This window comes from Sycon ciliatum, chromosome 5, assembly GCF_964019385.1.
Source record: "Sycon ciliatum chromosome 5, ocSycCili1.1, whole genome shotgun sequence".
NCBI lineage: Eukaryota > Metazoa > Porifera > Calcarea > Leucosolenida > Sycettidae > Sycon > Sycon ciliatum.
Genome location: NC_088647.1, coordinates 13,619,444 through 13,637,542, shown reverse-complemented (window position 1 = coordinate 13,637,542; position 18,099 = coordinate 13,619,444). Strand labels below are relative to the sequence as shown.

At 47.7% G+C, this 18,099-nt stretch overlaps 1 protein-coding gene across 1 annotated transcript in view; it reads right to left on the bottom strand.

Moving 5' to 3' along the window:
• Window positions 1–14,922: 14,922 nt before the first annotated feature.
• LOC135816619 (uncharacterized) overlaps window positions 14,923–18,099 on the bottom strand; it is a 30,084-nt gene continuing 26,907 nt past the window's right edge. Inside the window, exons 13-15 of the mRNA XM_065329785.1 lie at window positions 17,268–17,378; window positions 16,857–17,048; window positions 14,923–16,326 (exon numbers count right to left, since the gene is read on the bottom strand). Coding sequence (XP_065185857.1) covers window positions 15,317–16,326; window positions 16,857–17,048; window positions 17,268–17,378 — 1,313 coding nt within the window. The 3' untranslated portion in view covers window positions 14,923–15,316. The remainder of the gene's footprint in view (window positions 16,327–16,856; window positions 17,049–17,267; window positions 17,379–18,099) is intronic.

The following is an 18,099-nucleotide window of genomic DNA, read 5'->3' as shown; positions in this document are numbered from 1 at the left end:
AAACGATACCCCTAATGGATTTGTGTGAAATGCAGTGCTCTCTTGAGTGTAGGCAGGTTGCCTGCAAACGATTTAAAGGGGAAGTATACCCTAAAATCAAATTTTCACCAGTTGTAGTCTTCTGGGTGCTGAGTCGAATGGTCTTGGTCCGAGGAAGCTGCGACGCTCCCTTCCTACTTGAATCCCAATCGAACTCGCGCACTTCCACCGAAACTGGGTGACTGCGCCCTACTAGATGGGGATTTGTATGCAAAATGTCACTAAAAGCGCCATTTCGTTCTTATAAAAGCACGGATGACCGCGATTGGCCCATATGTTGTAGTCTTTTGGACGCTGAGTCGACTGGTTTTGGTCCGAAAAGGCTGCGATGCAGCGTTCCTCCTTTATTCCCAATCGAACATGGTAGAACAAGCGGTCACGTGCTCCTGGGTGCCCAAATCACCTGGTCACCACGCCAGCGGGTGACAACTTTCACACCAAGGTTCAACTCGAGTTCAACTCGAGTGACAGGACTGCACCCAAAAAAGGTCAAACAGGCTAGTAAGTTGTACCCTGCAGGCACGGTGACCAGGTGACTGGTGTACGCAGAAGCACGTGACCGCTTGTTCAACCATGTTCGATTGGGAATAAAGGAGGAACGCTACATCGCAGCCTTTTCGGACCAAAACCAGTCGACTCAGCGTCCAAAAGACTACAACATTATGGGCCAATGGCGGTCATCCGTGCTTTTATAAGAACGAAATGGCGCTTTTAGTGACATTTTGCATACAAATCCCCATCTAGTAGGGCGCAGTCACCCAGTTTCGGTGGAAGTGCGCGAGTTCGATTGGGATTCAAGTAGGAAGGGAGCGTCTCAGCTTCCTCGGACCAAGACCATTCGACTCAGCACCCCGAAGACTACAACTGGTGAAAATTTGATTTTAGGGTATACTTCCCCTTTAAGGAGGTTCGCGACGGTTAGCGCCATGTTGGATTTCCGAATCTTTTTCTGAAAAATAATGCCTTTCGGAGTGGAAAAATGGGACGCGATCATGCACAGTAAACTACATCATACATGATTGTAGTTTGACCCCATGACTTCGCAGCGCCTGCTCGAGTCGAGACAAGATTTGAGGAAGAAGCTCAGCCACTAGTGGACTTGCGGATTTGTTTTGACATTGGCGGTTTTTGGATAGCTCGGTTCTCCTGCCGACGTGTCGTGGAGATGAAGACGCGGGAGAGTAATCCGTCACCCACGACGCGCCTCTCATTCTGCGTTCTGGACGATGCAAGAAGCCGAGGAGGGGGACGCTTCGCAAACTCAAACGATCGATCGAGTTCCTGAAAAACGGAAAGGGCGATCTCCACCACTAACGCCACTGGATTCGACTCCCGCGAAGAGGTCGTTCAGTGCCCCTCTTCACGGTCGACGAATCGTTCATCTCAGGTATCTGGCTGTGGGATTGTCTGCGTGCCAGAATCCTGGATGTGGCAAACCTCTGGCGCTCATTGATTGCGTTGAAGAGAAGAGGTACGACCTGGGCAGCGTACTTGTCATTCCGTGGCAGCAGTGTGGGATGGAGAATTTTATAGATACAGATAGCCCTGTAACTGCTCAACACCCTGGCCCCCGTGCTTCCACAAGCAACACCAAAGCTGCTTTGGGTAAGTGCGTTTTTCAATCTCATAAGATTTATTCATGATATTTGCGAGTCATTGCCACCCTATGGCTATGGAAATGTATGAGCACACTGTATGCGCGGCGGCCGCGAGCGTGTGTGTTTGCATAGACCTGCATGTTTGTGCATGTGTGCACCATACGCATGTATGAACATGCACATGCATATGCGCTCATGTGGACGTGCCCTCGCACACATACTATACACACGTGCATGACCGCTCCCAGGGCATGTTGGTGTGACATGTGTATGCGGGCATCTCCACTCATGCACATGAGTGTGCACATGCATGTGGGTGGGTACGCACACGTGCGTGAATGTATGTGTGTACGCGCGCGTGTGTTCTATTGCGTGTGAGAGCATGCATGTGTGTGTGTGCGTGTGTGTGTGTGTGTGTGTGTGTGTGTGTGTGTATGTGTGCACGGATGTGTGTGTCGATGGTGTTCATTTTTGTGCTGGGTGAACACTCTGATCCCTAAACCGCGATACCGGAGCTCCCAAGCTACAGCCTCAGATTGATTTATAGTTCATCGTTGGGAATGAGTTCGCTGCTCATGATGCTGTTGCGGATGTTGCGGCCCTAGCTGAAATTGTCGAAGCTCGCCCTGATGCCAGTATCCTGTAGCACTCTGTCACTTTTGCATCAGCATGTTCGGCGATGGAGTTTGCAGAACATCAGCAAAAGCGGCTGGCCACCCTTCAACCGTTGGTCCAAGCAACGTGCTTCTCTAAATCAGTTGCAGTGCGGGCAGCTGCCAGTGGGTTGGTGATCAAGCACTTTGTCTTGTCCTACGAACGAAGTGGTGAGCCAGCCATTTCCAGACTGATGAAGGAGCAAGTCAGAGGTAAAAAGCGGGTGACAGTCTCAAGGAAGATTATATTAGCGGTGGCTGAACACCTAGCGAAGAACCAGTAGCAACCCAACTGTAAGGAACGCCCTGTGGCACAGTGCTTCACTTGTTTGTGCGCACCGTAAAATACCATCATTTTTGCCAGTGTGGGGACACGTTCTAGCTCGCATAGTTGAAGAACAAGAGGACTCAATGTTGTCTGATTCGTTCCAACATGTCAGCTTTCATTGTAATTTGAAATGGGGCTGTGCTAAGCGCTATCACAGCTACATGTACATGTATCAAAACCAAGTACCAACAGGAGAGTAAGCATGGAGAAAAGTACCTATCGATAATGCGTGCACCCAGGGTTTTCCGGCAAATTCACTAGTTCAGCTATTCCATCCTTGTATTGTTCTGAACGCCGAGGGCTCTAGTGAGTTAATGCAACACCTAACAGCCAAAAATCCAATAAGTTATGACCAAAGCAGCAGCAGCAGAGAAGTACAAGCAATATAGATACGTGAATTTGCCAATTTTAGGCAAATTTTGACAGTTTTTTGGATTTTTCTCCAGAATATGCACGGTGACCCCTATTTTCGCCGCGGTAAACCTGTTCCAACCCACTTATAGAACGTATTTGAAGTATCCACATATGGGGCAAACTCAAAAATAAGCTGCAAAAAATATTCAAAGTTTCATTTTTTGCGTCTTTTTGTTCTTCTCCAGGAAATGACGACCTGGATCCCATCGTCAACCAAAGTGTACATTTTTCGGTGTTGATATCAACTTAGTCAATACCTCGAACAGTCTGTAAATTTTATGTTATATTTTCTGTCCTAACTGATGTTATGGACGATTTCTCATCAATTTCGGGATTTTGTGTTATTTTGTGTCATCAAGGAAAATTGTGTTTTTGGCAAGACCTATTCAGGCAATTGAAAAACTGATGTGACTAAGCGAAAATATAAGGCTGTACCTATTCAAACCTGTTGTCAGATTGGGCTGATGTTGAAATTAAATTTTTGGGCCTAACTGTCCCGAACCCCCCCTTAAGTTATGAGTGTTAGTTCTTCTAAAGCGAAAATTTGTCTTATCAGTGTTCTTCCTAACGAGGTTTCACTGTATGCCTTCCATTATGCCCAAATAATCATGCCAGTGATTATGCTACATCATTATGCCAATACTGTACCCGTGCACTCTTGTTGCACTTTGCAACGTCACAACGACTCTGGCATCATGACTTACATGTACATAGTCATTGTATGGGCCTACATAACAGGCTACAGTAGGGGTGACATTCACCAGCCTTGGTTATTTCCTGTATTAAACATGCCTAAATATGTCAGCCAGCATCGTAATCATGGTAATGCCTGTATGCCGACCGTCTGGTCTCAGAGTCAGAAATCCTTTTATGACAGGGCATAATTTTTAGACAAAATCCCAAGATTATGCCAGAAATTATGCCAGCATAATCCGCCAAGGGCTATTTCCCAAGAATGAACGAACCAAAACCACCACTGCCTGTTCCGCGTCTCGTGTTCCTTGACCGTGGCCGGAGTGTCCGGCGCGCAAAGCTGAAGTCAAGAATCCGCAGCAACTACTATGGCTGTTGTAAGCAGCGCTTCAAATGTTCAATGGGGGGTAGCTAGGTGAGTGAGTGTGCCGTGCCCTGCGGTTTCGCCTGGCGAGCCGAAGTTTACCCGTGTTACTTTCAGACCAATTGAGGCGTGCAGGGACTTGGAAATTTGAATATTTGAATATTTATTATTTAAAGGATTTCCCAAAGGCATAGCCTATCGGGGGGATCTCCTAACAGTCGAAATGATCATTGCTTTATATACACGTCCTAGTGAAGCGACTTGTGCAGAAATGTGCCTTGTACAATGTATGTTGACACCGCACTACAGGGTACCGGTCCCTTTGACTGGTGCCTGCATCGTCGTGCACATTACAATGTCCACTGATCTGATGTTGTTCAGAACAACGAAAGAACTGTAAAAACTGGCTAACTTTGTTACTGTGCACTACACTCTTTTGGTCTAAGAAAAAAGAGTATTAATCATTCATTTGTGCGGTGTGTTTAAGGTTGTATGCGTTGTAACCTCAAGTCAACCGCACAGCTGCTATCTGCAGCCCCAGATCATAAGTGTCCGCCCATGTCTGTGCTTTGTCTGTGCCTCAAGGCAACGTGCTGCGGGACAGAGAAAATTCTACGTACATGCAGTAACACCTAGAAAGAGAACGGCGAAGTAAGAGGAGAAAAGACCGAGGTAGAAGGCAGATTTAAAAAGATCTGAAATGCAACCGTGTCCGTCCGGTCAACCGAACCGAGTACGTACCGTTAGCCACAGAGATGGCATGATGGTGGCCGGTCGTCGCTCACATAAGTCCAGAAGAGATGCAATCGAACCAGTTCAGCGGATGTATAACGGACTTAACGGTACTCATATGTTGCCTACTTTGATAGAAAATCAGATCTCTTTCCCACGACGTGTCGATCACACCTTTTAGCTCTCTCTCCTCTTGCGGATCCTACAACTAAGTCTGAGTTAGGAGCGAACGCGGCAGTGGAAATGCGATCCTTCAGTGGTCGTCTGCATTCAAATTTCAGTGTTAGAGTTTCGTTGAGTTTGATATAGTTGAATCATTATAAATGATGGCTTTCTTGTGGGAGGATATGAGTAATTATCACGTTCAGTATCGTCCGAGGCATGCAAGGGTTCGAATCCGCAATCAGGCCAGCTTCATTCCTTACCACCCCGAAGCGCCATTGCGCGGCAGTCTTATCATAAATGCCCGATTGAGCTCCCTTGCCCGTCCTGCTGCACCAGGTGTCCCGGTACGGAGGAGAATCAAGAACAGACACCCGTTTGATCTCCACCAGTGTGTCATGCATGCCAGGTCACGCGCGGTCGTCGCACCGAACAAGGAAAACAGTCTTTGCGCGGTCGTCGCACCGAACAAGGAAAACAGTCTTTGTACAGTCATGTGCATGACTGAATCATGTGGTTCCCTCTTTTTTTCATCAGCCACCCACCACACCACAACTGCGCTCTCCAGGTTGATGAAAAAAGGGAGTTGTTGGGTTGCTGAGTTGCTGTACTCGTACCAGGCTGAATGCTAACCCTTGTTTTTTTTCCAACACCTCTCTTGGTGCGGCGGCTGTGTGCGTTGGAAATAACTGTGATCATGTGCCAATGCCATCATTGTTATGTTCCTGAGTGAACATCAAGTTTAGTTCCTGCACTCCATCAACTTCACTCCACAAGTCCCAGACAACAACTAAAGTTTATTTACATAGAACAAGGAAAGGTAAAGATGCACAACCAGGAACCATAATTCTATGTACACAGTACGGGAATGCATAGGGGTAACCGATCCCGGAACAGATCGGGTACAACAACGGGACCACAACATCTCCCTTTTTATGTTCGAAGAGAGAGAGAGAGGTTACAGAGGTAACAGCTCGAAGAATATTTAGTCATGTACATACAGAGGAGATAGGGTAGAGACAGACAAATACTACATGCAGTTCACGATCATCAGCGTCAGCGACTGGAGTGATCATAGCATGAGTAATGACTAATGCGTTTACAGGTCGAGCCTGTTCAGCGGCCGGGATGGACGTGCTGATCGGTGCAGGGTAGGCTGGAACTCGACATCAACGGATGGAGGCTCTGCAGGTGTAGTGACATTCAACTGCGGTGTTGGTGTTGGTTGCACATCAGGTAGCAACTTGACGTGGCGACGGTTGCGGCGGTACTCGGACAGGTTGTCAGTCGTGACAATATAGGACCTGTCGGAGACGCGGTCTGCAATCACGGCTTCAGAAGCGAGATCTTGCACCCAGACTCGGTCGCCTTGGGTCAATGGTGGCAGAGATTGTGCTCGGTGTGACGAGTCGTACGTCTCACTCTGTCTGTCTTTCTGCTACAATATTACATACATACATGTACATGTGCACACGCGCCTCGGAGTCGTAGGGTTGCTGCACCCGGGAGGAGAGCGGTCCGTTCAGAATCGCAGACGCAGTGTTGTGAACCCTCTGGTTCTCTAAAGTATCAGGAACGAACGACCCCACACGGCACGAGGACAACTATTTACTCTCAACAGTATAATATTTCACTTCCATCGACTAATAACAATAAACAATGAATGAACAACTGAAACTAACTGAATAACTAACACTAAAACCACCAGGTAGTTATAGCGTGAAAATGACAGCGTATATGAGAAAAGCATACACATACAACATACAACTACAGCGCACACAGCAAACCGCACATAGCGCCTGTAGCGTATGCCACGTCGTAAACATCAGCGGTACGGCGGAGTCGGGATACAGCTGCATTGAAACGAACACAATGTCACAAGCGAGAAGGCCTTTCACTCTCGAGAACTTGTCGTTTCACAACATTCTCCCCACCAAAGGGCTTCTCACCGACGTACAACAACTCCTAAGTCAAAACGATTTGGGGCTTACTACGCGTCATCTGCTGCTGCGGTGGTGGCCATGGTAGAATATCACTAATGCCCACCACTTCAGACAACTCGACATCGCGAAGCTCGCCGCTGTGGGCTGTCGCACACGACACTGTCACCGATCCACTTCGACATGGGGCAGACGCTGGACCAGACAACACACAACCGATAATGTCATAAAGCTCGACGATGTGGGCTGTCACACACGACATGGTCACCGGTACACTGCTTCGACCCGGGGCGGGCGCGGAATCCGAGGACACACATCGGATCTCTGTCTTCCACACAGTCTCGCCGCTTACTTCTTCCGTGCTAACCAGTAGTATCGCCCTTCTCATTTTCTCGGCTACTACGCCTTGCGTTTCTAAGTCTTGCGCCTCTAACTCTTGCGCCTCCAACTCTTGCGCCTCCAACTCTTGCGCCTCCAACTCTTGCGCCTCCAACTCTTGCGCCTCCAACTCTTGCGCCTCCAACTCTTGCGCCTCCAACTCTTGCGCCTCCAACTCTTGCGCCTCCAACTCTTGCGCCTCCAACTCTTGCGCCTCCAACTCTTGCGCCTCCAACTCTTGCGCCTCCAACTCGTTCGCCTCCAACTCGTTCGGCCGAGACTCCAGCTGCTTCTGAGCGTCTCCGACCGATGTCGCCATGCACTGTACCGACCCAGTGGGCCTTGGATCTGATCCTCCCACTGGCTTCGAATACTCTTCTGACCGCTGCTTGTCTGTAAGCAAAGTCTTACACGCCTTGTCCGGCGTCCTTCTGGGCGAGGCAAGCAAATCTCGCTTTGCTTCCTCATAATATGTACTGACAGCGATGCGCTCGTCCATCTTCTTGAGCTTTTCGTTAAACTCTGTGCGGAGCGCACCCTCTTGCCGTCTAGCACTGTGCTCTTCAAACTCCTCGCTCTGTCGGAGCCTCTTCTCCACGTATTCTCTCAACCTATCGCCTTCAAATCCATACCGAATTCCGTTGGCGATAAAGCTGGCTTCAATGATCCATAGTTCCTGTGCCATGCTCGCTTCGTATCCTGGCGTGGTCGCCAAATGTTGTGAACCCTCTGGTTCTCTAAAGTATCAGGAACGAACGACCCCACACGGCACGAGGACAACTATTTACTCTCAACAGTATATTTCACTTCCATCGACTAATAACAATAAACAATGAATGAACAACTGAAACTAACTGAATAACTGACACTAAAACCACCAGGTAGTTATAGCGTGAAAATGACAGCGTATATGAGAAAAGCATACACATACAACATACAACTACAGCGCACACAGCAAACCGCACATAGCGCCTGTAGCGTATGCCACGTCGTAAACATCAGCGGTACGGCGGAGTCGGGATACAGCTGCATTGAAACGAACACAATGTCACAAGCGAGAAGGCCTTTCACTCTCGAGAACTTGTCGTTTCACAACACGCAGGTTCCGGGTTGATTGATGTACATGTACCGGTAATGAAGGCCCATGATTTACCTATGAGATCCGGGAGTCTCCTAATGATCGTACCGAGCGGCTTTCCTGTGGAACGAAAGTAAGTTAGTTCAAGCTAGCTCAGCATGCAACTTCCAAAAAATGAAAAAAAATGAGAGACTTCTTTTGTACACCACCATTCGGCTTGAACTGGGGCTTTGATAGAAGGCCAACAACCTGTACTGTGGCCCTGTGCAGCTAGCTGTGGGAGACACCAGACTGGGAGTGGTAGTGTCTGCTCTAGGATTTCAAACCAACCGGGCACACCTGGCACAACTCTGGCAACCGCGTCAGTACCGGGTACATGTAGTACATTCAAGTGCGGCTACATTATGGTCAATGTGAAGCTTGATGGAACTCACTCTTCCATGGTGTTTTTAAAACTGTGGTGTCCCCCAGGGACGGGCCAGGGACGGGCCAGGGACGGGCCAGGGACGGGCCAGGGACGGGCCAGGGACGGGCCAGGGACGGGCCAGGGACGGGCCAGGGACGGGCCAGGGACGGGCCAGGGACGGGCCAGGGACGGGCCAGGGACGGGCCAGGGACGGGCCAGGGACGGGTCAGGGACGGGCCAGGGACGGGCCAGGGACGGGCCAGGGACGGGCCAGGGACGGGCCAGGGACGGGCCAGGGACGGGCCAGGGACGGGCCAGGGACGGGCCAGGGACGGGCCAGGGACGGGTCAGGGACGGGCCAGGGACGGGCCAGGGACGGGCCAGGGACGGGCCAGGGACGGGCCAGGGGCGGGCCAGGGACGGGCCAGGGTTCGCATTTGAGCAACGCTTAAATTTCAAGCAATAGTTCTTTGTTTATACACAAGTGAAAGACCAAGGAACTACAAGTTACGCTATACTGTCCACTAATTTTGCTTTGGTGTAGCCCTGAGGTTGATTGCTTATTTATTTCTACCCTTCCTCTCTCCATACTTCTGTCCCCCCCCCCCCCCTCTCTCTCATTCCTTCTGTCGTCCACATGTATCAAAGGAGGCGAAATCGCCTGTTTGTGGTGCGACGTTAAATAAACTTCTACAACACAACAACAACAACAACTAACACCACCAATTACTAAACAATCAGCTCATGCGATAACATTGCACTACACTGACCGACGGTTCTGACGTTCTACAACTAACTGGCTAACCGCTCTAGCACATCTTGGATACGCACTCCAACAGCCTTCCAACTTGGAAGGTTCTAAGTTATAGAAATAACATAAGGAGGGGAAGGTGAGCGCATCTCGCATCTTTTGAGCCACACAAGTTGTGTGGAATGTTGCTTTGCGTTCTTGAATCGTGGTTTGACCGTATTGTCTAATGGTCTTGCCAGTATCGTCATCGACATGCATGAACATCCGCCAACGTCCTTCACAGCTGAGACTTTCAGCTCGTGCTTATCTTGGTTGCGCTCACCTTCCCCTCCTTATGTTATTTCTATAACTTAGAACCTTCCAAGTTGGAAGGCTGTTGGAGTGCGCATCCAAGATGTGCTAGAGCTGTTAGCCGGTTACTTTGAAGTAGTTGTAGAACGTCAGTCGGTCAGGGTCGTGCAATGTTATCGCATGAGCTGATTGTTTAGTAACTGGTGGACAGTATAGCGCAACTTGTAGTTCCTTGGTCTTTCTCTTTTGTATAAATTAAACCTTCGCTCTCCACCTGAGTCCAATACGTCTTTGTCTTTGTCTTTCCTTGTCTGCATGGTTTATCTAGCCCACTTTTCAGCCTCCTATTCACTCCCCGCTGCACTGGCCCACATACTGCTGCCACAACCCGCGGCCAAGCTACAGCTGCTCTAGTCTTGCCTGCCTGCCACTCCCGGTATTTTAATTTTTAATTTTTTTTAATTTCGGCCAGTCGGCTACTATCATTTTCGTCTTGGGGGCTAGACAAGGGGAAGTAGCCATGTCGGGGCGTGAGCCCGGCTTTCGGCATGGTTTCAATTCCATTGCGTATCTTGGTGCCGACAGGTGGAATGCGCTGCCTCCATCTTGTCGCCTGGCCGAGTCGCCTGCTTTGTTTCGCGCTCTCACAAAGTCACATTATTTTAGGGTTCCCAGTAAAAGGGCAACATTGCCTGTTGGGAAATCCCTAACAAAAAAAAGAGTTTTTTAAAAGAGGTCGGAGGCGGATAATACTTTAAAACGATGGTGAGTATAATAATATAATAATAATAATCTTTATTTCAGGATTACCCAAAGGCTAACGCCTATCTGGGGGATCTCCTATTTGTGTATGTACTAGTAACATAGTTAAGGATGCGAGAGAAAGTGCGCAAAGTGAGTGTGAAATGTTGGTTTGAAAAAGGAATAATAAGAAACACAAGGAAAGAAAGTAAGACAGAAAAGAAAAGAACAAGCATGCAAATCAATGATTGCACATCAAAGGTGTACCAGTGCAGTCGAACTGATACTTAGCAATGTGAATACGTAAATGACGCTTGAATTCAGATAGGGAATCAAAAGTTGTCTTACATGTAGGTCGCAAGTATCCACGCAAACACACATCCAGTCAAATAAGGCATCTGTCATCAAGTATCCGAACGTTTTCGGTCCCTTCTCATCAAAGATTGTACAGGGAATGGCTCAAGTTGTAAAGACTACAACTGCCAGCATTGAGCTCAGGATATCCATGGGAGATTTTCTCCAGGAAAGCCTCATCTTTTCGAATTATGACATTCCTGACTCCTTATCTGTTTTAACGGACGACATTCCAATTGCATCTGGGCGTTATGTCAGCTAAGCATCTTGGCGAACGAGTCGGAGAGCTCAGCGATGGTTTGAAGTTCCATGACCACTTCCACACTATCATTATATATAGGCTATATTCAGGAAGTCTCAGCAACGTGTCAATCTGTTATGCTTCATGGGCCGACACTTACCATCATCACATATTGTTCTCTTGTATAAGTCTTATGTGCGCCCAGCAATTGCATAATACCGGTATGCCAGTCCTGTCTGGTCATTTAGGACCACATCCGCTCAGTTAGAGTCACTTGCTGTGCATGTGCTCCAGGCTAAGGTTTGCCGGCGACTCCTGAATGCGAAAAAAGCTTTGATATCTATGAATCAAAATCGAATTTGAATAGATGGTGTCCTTTAGAATCCCTGCAATTTCGCCGTAGCTCTATTTCGCAATAATCAGGCAACACGAAGATGGTGTGCCGACCATGCCGTATGCCAGGAGAGGCTGGGTCTTGTAGCACTGTGTGACAAGCTGTGTGAGAATGTGGGGTTCACGGGTCGCGTCAGACTCCGCTAGAGCCTAGGCTAGAGGCACCGCATCCGCATCCGTAGCAACGCCACCACCCTTCAAGGATCAAGGCGCGGATGCGGCTCCTAAAGCGATGGGAGGTGAGGAGATCAGACCCACCAATTATAATGGTCAAAGACAGAAAATCCCATTCGCTGCATTCAACTGTGGGTCGCAGCACGGCTGGAAAAATCCTTCCGCTTCCAAGCAGGAGCAGGACTTGAACCTGGAACCTGGTACCCTCTGTTTCTCGTGCACATGGTGTATGTACCCCCCCCCCCCCAAGACTGTGGGGAGGGAGAAAGGCTAGTTTATATTACATACTAGTGCGACTCTGAATTTCACTGCTCAGTGCAACCATCCGACAACATAGGGTTGCTGTTGGGCATTCCAGTGCGTGTATTCATGTGATAATGTATTTCCGTCTACTAGTGTAATATTGGCATGGCCAAAAACATCACCATGTTGCCGGATGATTGCCCTTAGGCATGGGCGGGTAATGCTAGCATTATGGCTGGCATTATAGTCCCTTTTTTCAGGTGGCATAATGCTGGCATTATAACACCATTTCGCATGCAAAATTGGCATTACAAGCATAATTGCCGGTCGACAACGGTGTCATGCATGAAGCTGTCTAGGTCCAGTTCCAAAAATCGTGCATCTGAACCCGTCCGGCTTCGTCCGGAGACTTGATGTTGCAAATCAACCTTCTCAGTGGATTGTTTCAGACAACATGCGCTGCAGCCAAATATGCCGGATGCATGATTTATCACGTGCTGCCTACGTGCTGCCAAGATGGCCTTCTTAAATCGACTTTTCCAACTTTCAAACTGGCATTATGGAGTAGTGTGAGCATTATAAGTGGCATTATATCCTCATATTATGAGCATTGCCTTTAGCATTATCGCAGCAAACAACTAGCATTACCCGCCCATGCCTAATTGCCCTGAGCGGCATGAAATTCAGAGTCGCTGGCATCGCCTTTGACAAACCGCCAACTGGATTGGTTCAGATGGTTCTCGATCTCCTCTGCTGGTGGCCTTTAGAAGTTTAGTGCGGGGGGGGGGGGGGGGATCAGTTTGTCATGTTCTTGTCACGGCTCTCAATACTGATAAGCATCAACCAATAATATATCCTCTTTTGTCCCACTCCTTGTCCATAGCCACCTGCTGCAAGCATTTGAAGAGTTCGTGTCTCGTGATGCTTTCACATTTTATATTTGCTGTCTTTCTTTCTAGGCACCTGATCATCACTGCTTCATCGTCATCATGTCCATCGTCATTTTGAACAGCCTCTTGTACGGGCAAGCAAACACGCAGTACATCAAAAAATTCAATAGAGTGAAAAGAAAGGAAAAGCAACGCAAAGTGCAGTGGAACTCAATGAGCAAGGGGCCCCCAAATGCCCAATGGGAAGAGACCTGAATTACAGATGGAGCGGACTCGCTCCCTTCTATTTACACTGCAACGTTCGAACACATTTTCGTAGTTAAAACAACGTTTCGGCATATAGCCCTCATCAGGTTTGCAATGATGTGCACTCTACAAAGGAGCAGCAAATATACTGTGCTGTGCTGTGTTTGCGCCAAATGTGTCAGCTACAAAGGTGGCGAAAGGGATTGGTGATATATTAATATCCAGATACGATATATTCACAGTAGTGCCCAGCCAGCATTAGTGTTTACTGGATATTAATATATCACCAATCCCTTTCGCCACCTTTGTAGCTGACACATTTGGCGCAAACACAGCACAGCACAGTATATTTGCTGCTCCTTTGTAGAGTGCACATCATTGCAAACCTGATGAGGGCTATATGCCGAAACGTTGTTTTAACTACGAAAATGTGTTCGAACGTTGCAGTGTAAATAGAAGGGAGCGAGTCCGCTCCATCTGTAATTCTGTATGAAACTGCAGGAGGCCTCACCGCTTCTAATCTCGGGAAGAGACCTCACATAGAAAATTACCAAAACCAAAACAAACAACCAAGGCACTGCGCTTGTATGATGCCCGCGAACCACGTATGCAAGTGGAGAAACACAGCGACCGTTGCCCTCTTTTGCCTTGTTTCCTACTTTGATGACTTGTGTTTTACCCCTGACGGTTAACTGCTAAGCTAACGGTCGGTTTAACGGTTATAACCTATAAGACACGGCAATCCTGCGGACTCTTTTTTAACCGTACATTTGACTATACTCATTCAAAAAATGTACCCTATTCAGTACAACGCACACATGTACATTCTCTTGCATGCTCATTCATACATACTCTCACACCAAGAGACCAGATATGACCGAGGTGATAGGCTGATAGCCCAGAAATTGCTTACGCGTGCGACAGCCTGCGAAAGTGCATACTTTGCAACGACCTGATACTTGAAAAATTGACTGAAAAGTTACTGCATAACCGTTATCTTTATCGGTTAACCGTCAATTATTCGTAACCGGTCTGCAACCGGTTAATCGGACTAAAGGCTTGAGCCCTACTTTTAAGTTTTAATCCTTTGAGGATCCATAGGTCGACCTACAAAGGCTACATGTACATGACTGTACATGATACAGTCATGTACATGTAGGTCGACCTATAATTATTATTTTGACAAGGTACAGTGCTGGCGACTGAAATCCGACCCCCTGGGCGGCGCGACGCGGCCGCCCAGGGGGTCGGATTTCAGTTGCCAGGACTGTACTACTGGTAATAGTCACTTGAGATATTATACATACCAAGATGCAAACTCTCACAACTGCTGCCATTTACACCTTTCCGTTGTGGGTATATGAACCAGTATCCAGATTTTCTCATTACTGTTTTCTGATGATCGCTTACTAGTAGTGAGTGAAACTCGGAGCAAAAGTACTTTTTCATCCTCTTATTCTTGCTTGAATTCGTTATCACGTTTCGGCAAATTGCCCTCATGAGGTATGCAAGCTTGCAAAGGAGTAGCTATTATGCTGGGCGCAGTAACCAGTTTCAAGAGTTCATCAACAGGGTGGTGCTGGTGCCATTGTTGTGTGTGTGCTGGAGTTAGGAGTGGTGGGACTCTTGAAAATCCTCTATACTGTGACAGAATTATGGTGCCCCCCCCCCCCCCTCCAGTTTACGTAATACTGTAACAGACATAGCCAGTTCAGTATGAAGGGAGTTGGCCTGTATAGGAAAGTCTCTGGGAAAACATTGAGCCACACCACTAATCGTGTGCTCAAAGAACGAGAAGAAGAGAGTCTAGTAGTAGTAGTAAAAATACCTTGGTCATGATGTCACTGCTCCCTGGTGGGAAGCGAAAAATAGTTTTTTTTAAGCGGAAGAGGAGAAAAAGAGTGAAGTTTATCGTAACAAACAAGAAACAGCGAATCTAGAACACTGTAGCTGAGGATATACCAAAAAAAATACAAAACTGACCGGCTGACATTCCTGGAGACACTTTCAAAGTGAGTTCCACAAACGGAACGTGACACTGGATGAAAGACGAAGATGCAAAACAAATAGTCATTCAAAAAGAAAGTAATAGTATAACTCAGAATCCACTCAAACACACAAGTGTGGAAATATCAAAAAAAATGCTCGAGTGTTTCTCTTGCACGCAGATATTTTGAGGACACAGCTATAGCAGTACACGGAAGGAGTCACTGTGTTGACAGGCCACTGTCTGCAGCAGGGTTGGTGGGACACTCGTAACCATCATGATCCGTATCTGCCTCTATCATATCGCTTGGGGCAGAACCCGCAGCAGAATCCATAGCAGCAGAGCTCGTGGCGGAAACAGGGCTAAGATCAGACTCGTCGGCATTGCCATATATGGGCTGCTCATCATCGTCATGCTCACCATCAACCATGCTTAGTTGTGTACTAGCTCTAGCAAGGACACGCTCATAGGCCGCACTGGGATCTGCTGTAGCTGGCACTAACACGTTGCCTGGGGCGGAATCCATGACAAAAACAGGCGTAAGATCAGACTCGTCTGCTTTGGCATAGATGCCAGTCTGCCCATCATCGTCGTCGTCCCTACTATCCTCTCTACTATCAAAAAATACACTATGCCTGTGCATGTGCATGTGACCAGGGGGAGTTCCCATATTACCTGGGGGGATTTCCATATTCATAGCGTTCTTAGCGGCAGCTGCAGCTGTGTACATGTTTTCTTGCTGTAGAATAGCATAGGGAGAGGGCAAATTGACGAGTGAGCACTCACTGCCTCCAAGCGCTGTGCATGTGCTGACAAGGTCCTGTAGAACGCAGTCATGGCTGACACACGTGGTTGTACTGAACCGCGCCATCACGCTGGTGCTGCCACGCTGCTTGGCAGTGACGTTATCTGGCAGCATGGAACAGTTCAATGCCATCTTCGCAAGTGACCGGCGCTTATGGTTAGGCGACATTGGCGGCAACTCTGGAGGCTGGTCGGAGGAAAGACTCGGTCGTGCATACGGCGCAATATTGAGGATTTGCTGCTTTTGACTGCTGCAACTTTCTGCAGTGTTACTGCTACCCTCTAAGAAAAAATATGGATTATCTTTGACGACAGCTGAGTCTGACCGTGTCTGAGAAGTGGTTTGCGAGCTGGTAGTTTCGTATCCCTGCGATGGACCTGTCTGGATGTGATTTACAGTTGCATGGTCATTGGTGGCTATAGTAGCTGTTTGCATGTAATGCGTAAAACAACAGCATAGAAGACAAAAAGCAGGACATTGTTGACAACAGCCGTGAACAACGACGACGACGACGACGACGAGGGCAACTGCAACAACAGCAAAAACAACAACAACAACAACAACAACAACAACAACAACAACAACAACAACAACAACAACAACAACAACAACAACAACAACAACAACAACAACAACAACAACAACAACAACAACAACAACAACACAGACATACACAGACACTTGTATACATACGCATCCACAGACACTTGCACACATGACCCTAATTTCGAAATTTCTACGGGGATACCCCCCCCCCCCCCCCCCGACCACCTCCAACGGCGGTGCTACACGCCTGGACTCACTATCTCAAACATGCTACAATCGATAGATAACAAAATGTAAATCTCCATACTGCTGGCTGTTTTGACTTTGCCAAGTGACTCATTGCTTAGTCATTAATGGAGCACATAATATACTAGTAGCAACTGGTTGGGCAATTGAAAAAGAAGCTTACCTTTTGCAGGGCGCTCCGGTGGCTTGGGTATCAGAAATGCCAATGTGATAATGAAGATAAGCGTCACGCCGAGACCCAGTCCAACCGAAATTGCAGTCGCGCTTGTCGTTGTTGCAGCCCTGCTGAACCTGTCTGGTCTGGTCGTTGGCATCATGGTGGTATCTTGCACTGTTACTTGAACAGGGAGGAGTTCTGTGTGGCAAGTAAAGTGACATGGCAATGTATATTGCTGCACAATTCTCAGTGACTGCAGACATTCTAGCAGATCCAGACTCAGGATATTGGAAAGCTGGTACCATCTACTACTTGGCTAGTGTCAGTGTGTATGTTCTTGAACGTGGCGTGGTATGTAGAGACAATCCTGAGAGCTAGGGGTGGTATGTAGTTGTGACTGTACATGCTGCGGCTTACCCACACAGGTATAGCTGGATACAGTACCAGTGCACTTCAAGGCAGGAGGACAGGATTGCTCTTCTCCAGGTATGTTCTCACAAGAACTGGAGCAAAATGGCGTTGTGAGATCTACAGATAAAACAGCAAGAGGCAGATGACCGGGCATGTCATCTCTTCTTTTCACTTGCAATTTGGTTGCCATAGTAATTTGGTTGCCATAGTCAAATTTGTATGCAGACTACCATGAACGTTGTGCAGTGATTCGTGTTGGTGAACGGTTGATTGATTTTTATTAAGTATGAGTAAAATAATAAACGAGAAAGCTTGGAAGCTCAGGGCCCTACGCTATGCTTTTTTGCCTAGCTCATCATGCATGTTATTAGAACTGATGGAAATGTTTTTTTTTCCATTGATTAGCTACATTATTGTATTGCAAAAACGCTTTAATCAGTTTGAATATGAGTTAGGCAAGAGCAATTGCAGAATTTTATTCGGTTGTATTATAATGTATTATGTTATTGCGAAGAGCTGCGCTTCGGTCCTCTGAGCTGTGCTGAGGAGGTCTAACAGAGCGGAACAGTTGCTGTCCACAGATTTGAGTATTATGCTCCCGGTCTAGCAGTCAGCAATGCCGTTAGGTTGAGCGCTCTTACCTTAGCGCGAACCCTTGCCGCCGCTCGCCTTGTGCAACGCTCACTGCTCTTGGAGCATTTCGAGCACTCTTGGCGGGGTTTGCAGCTCTTTATAAAAATGCTTTGCTTCACAGAAACGTATTTCATTGCGAAGAGCTGCGCTTCGGTCCTCTGAGCTGTGCTGAGGAGCTCTAACAGAGCGAAACAGTTGCTGTCCA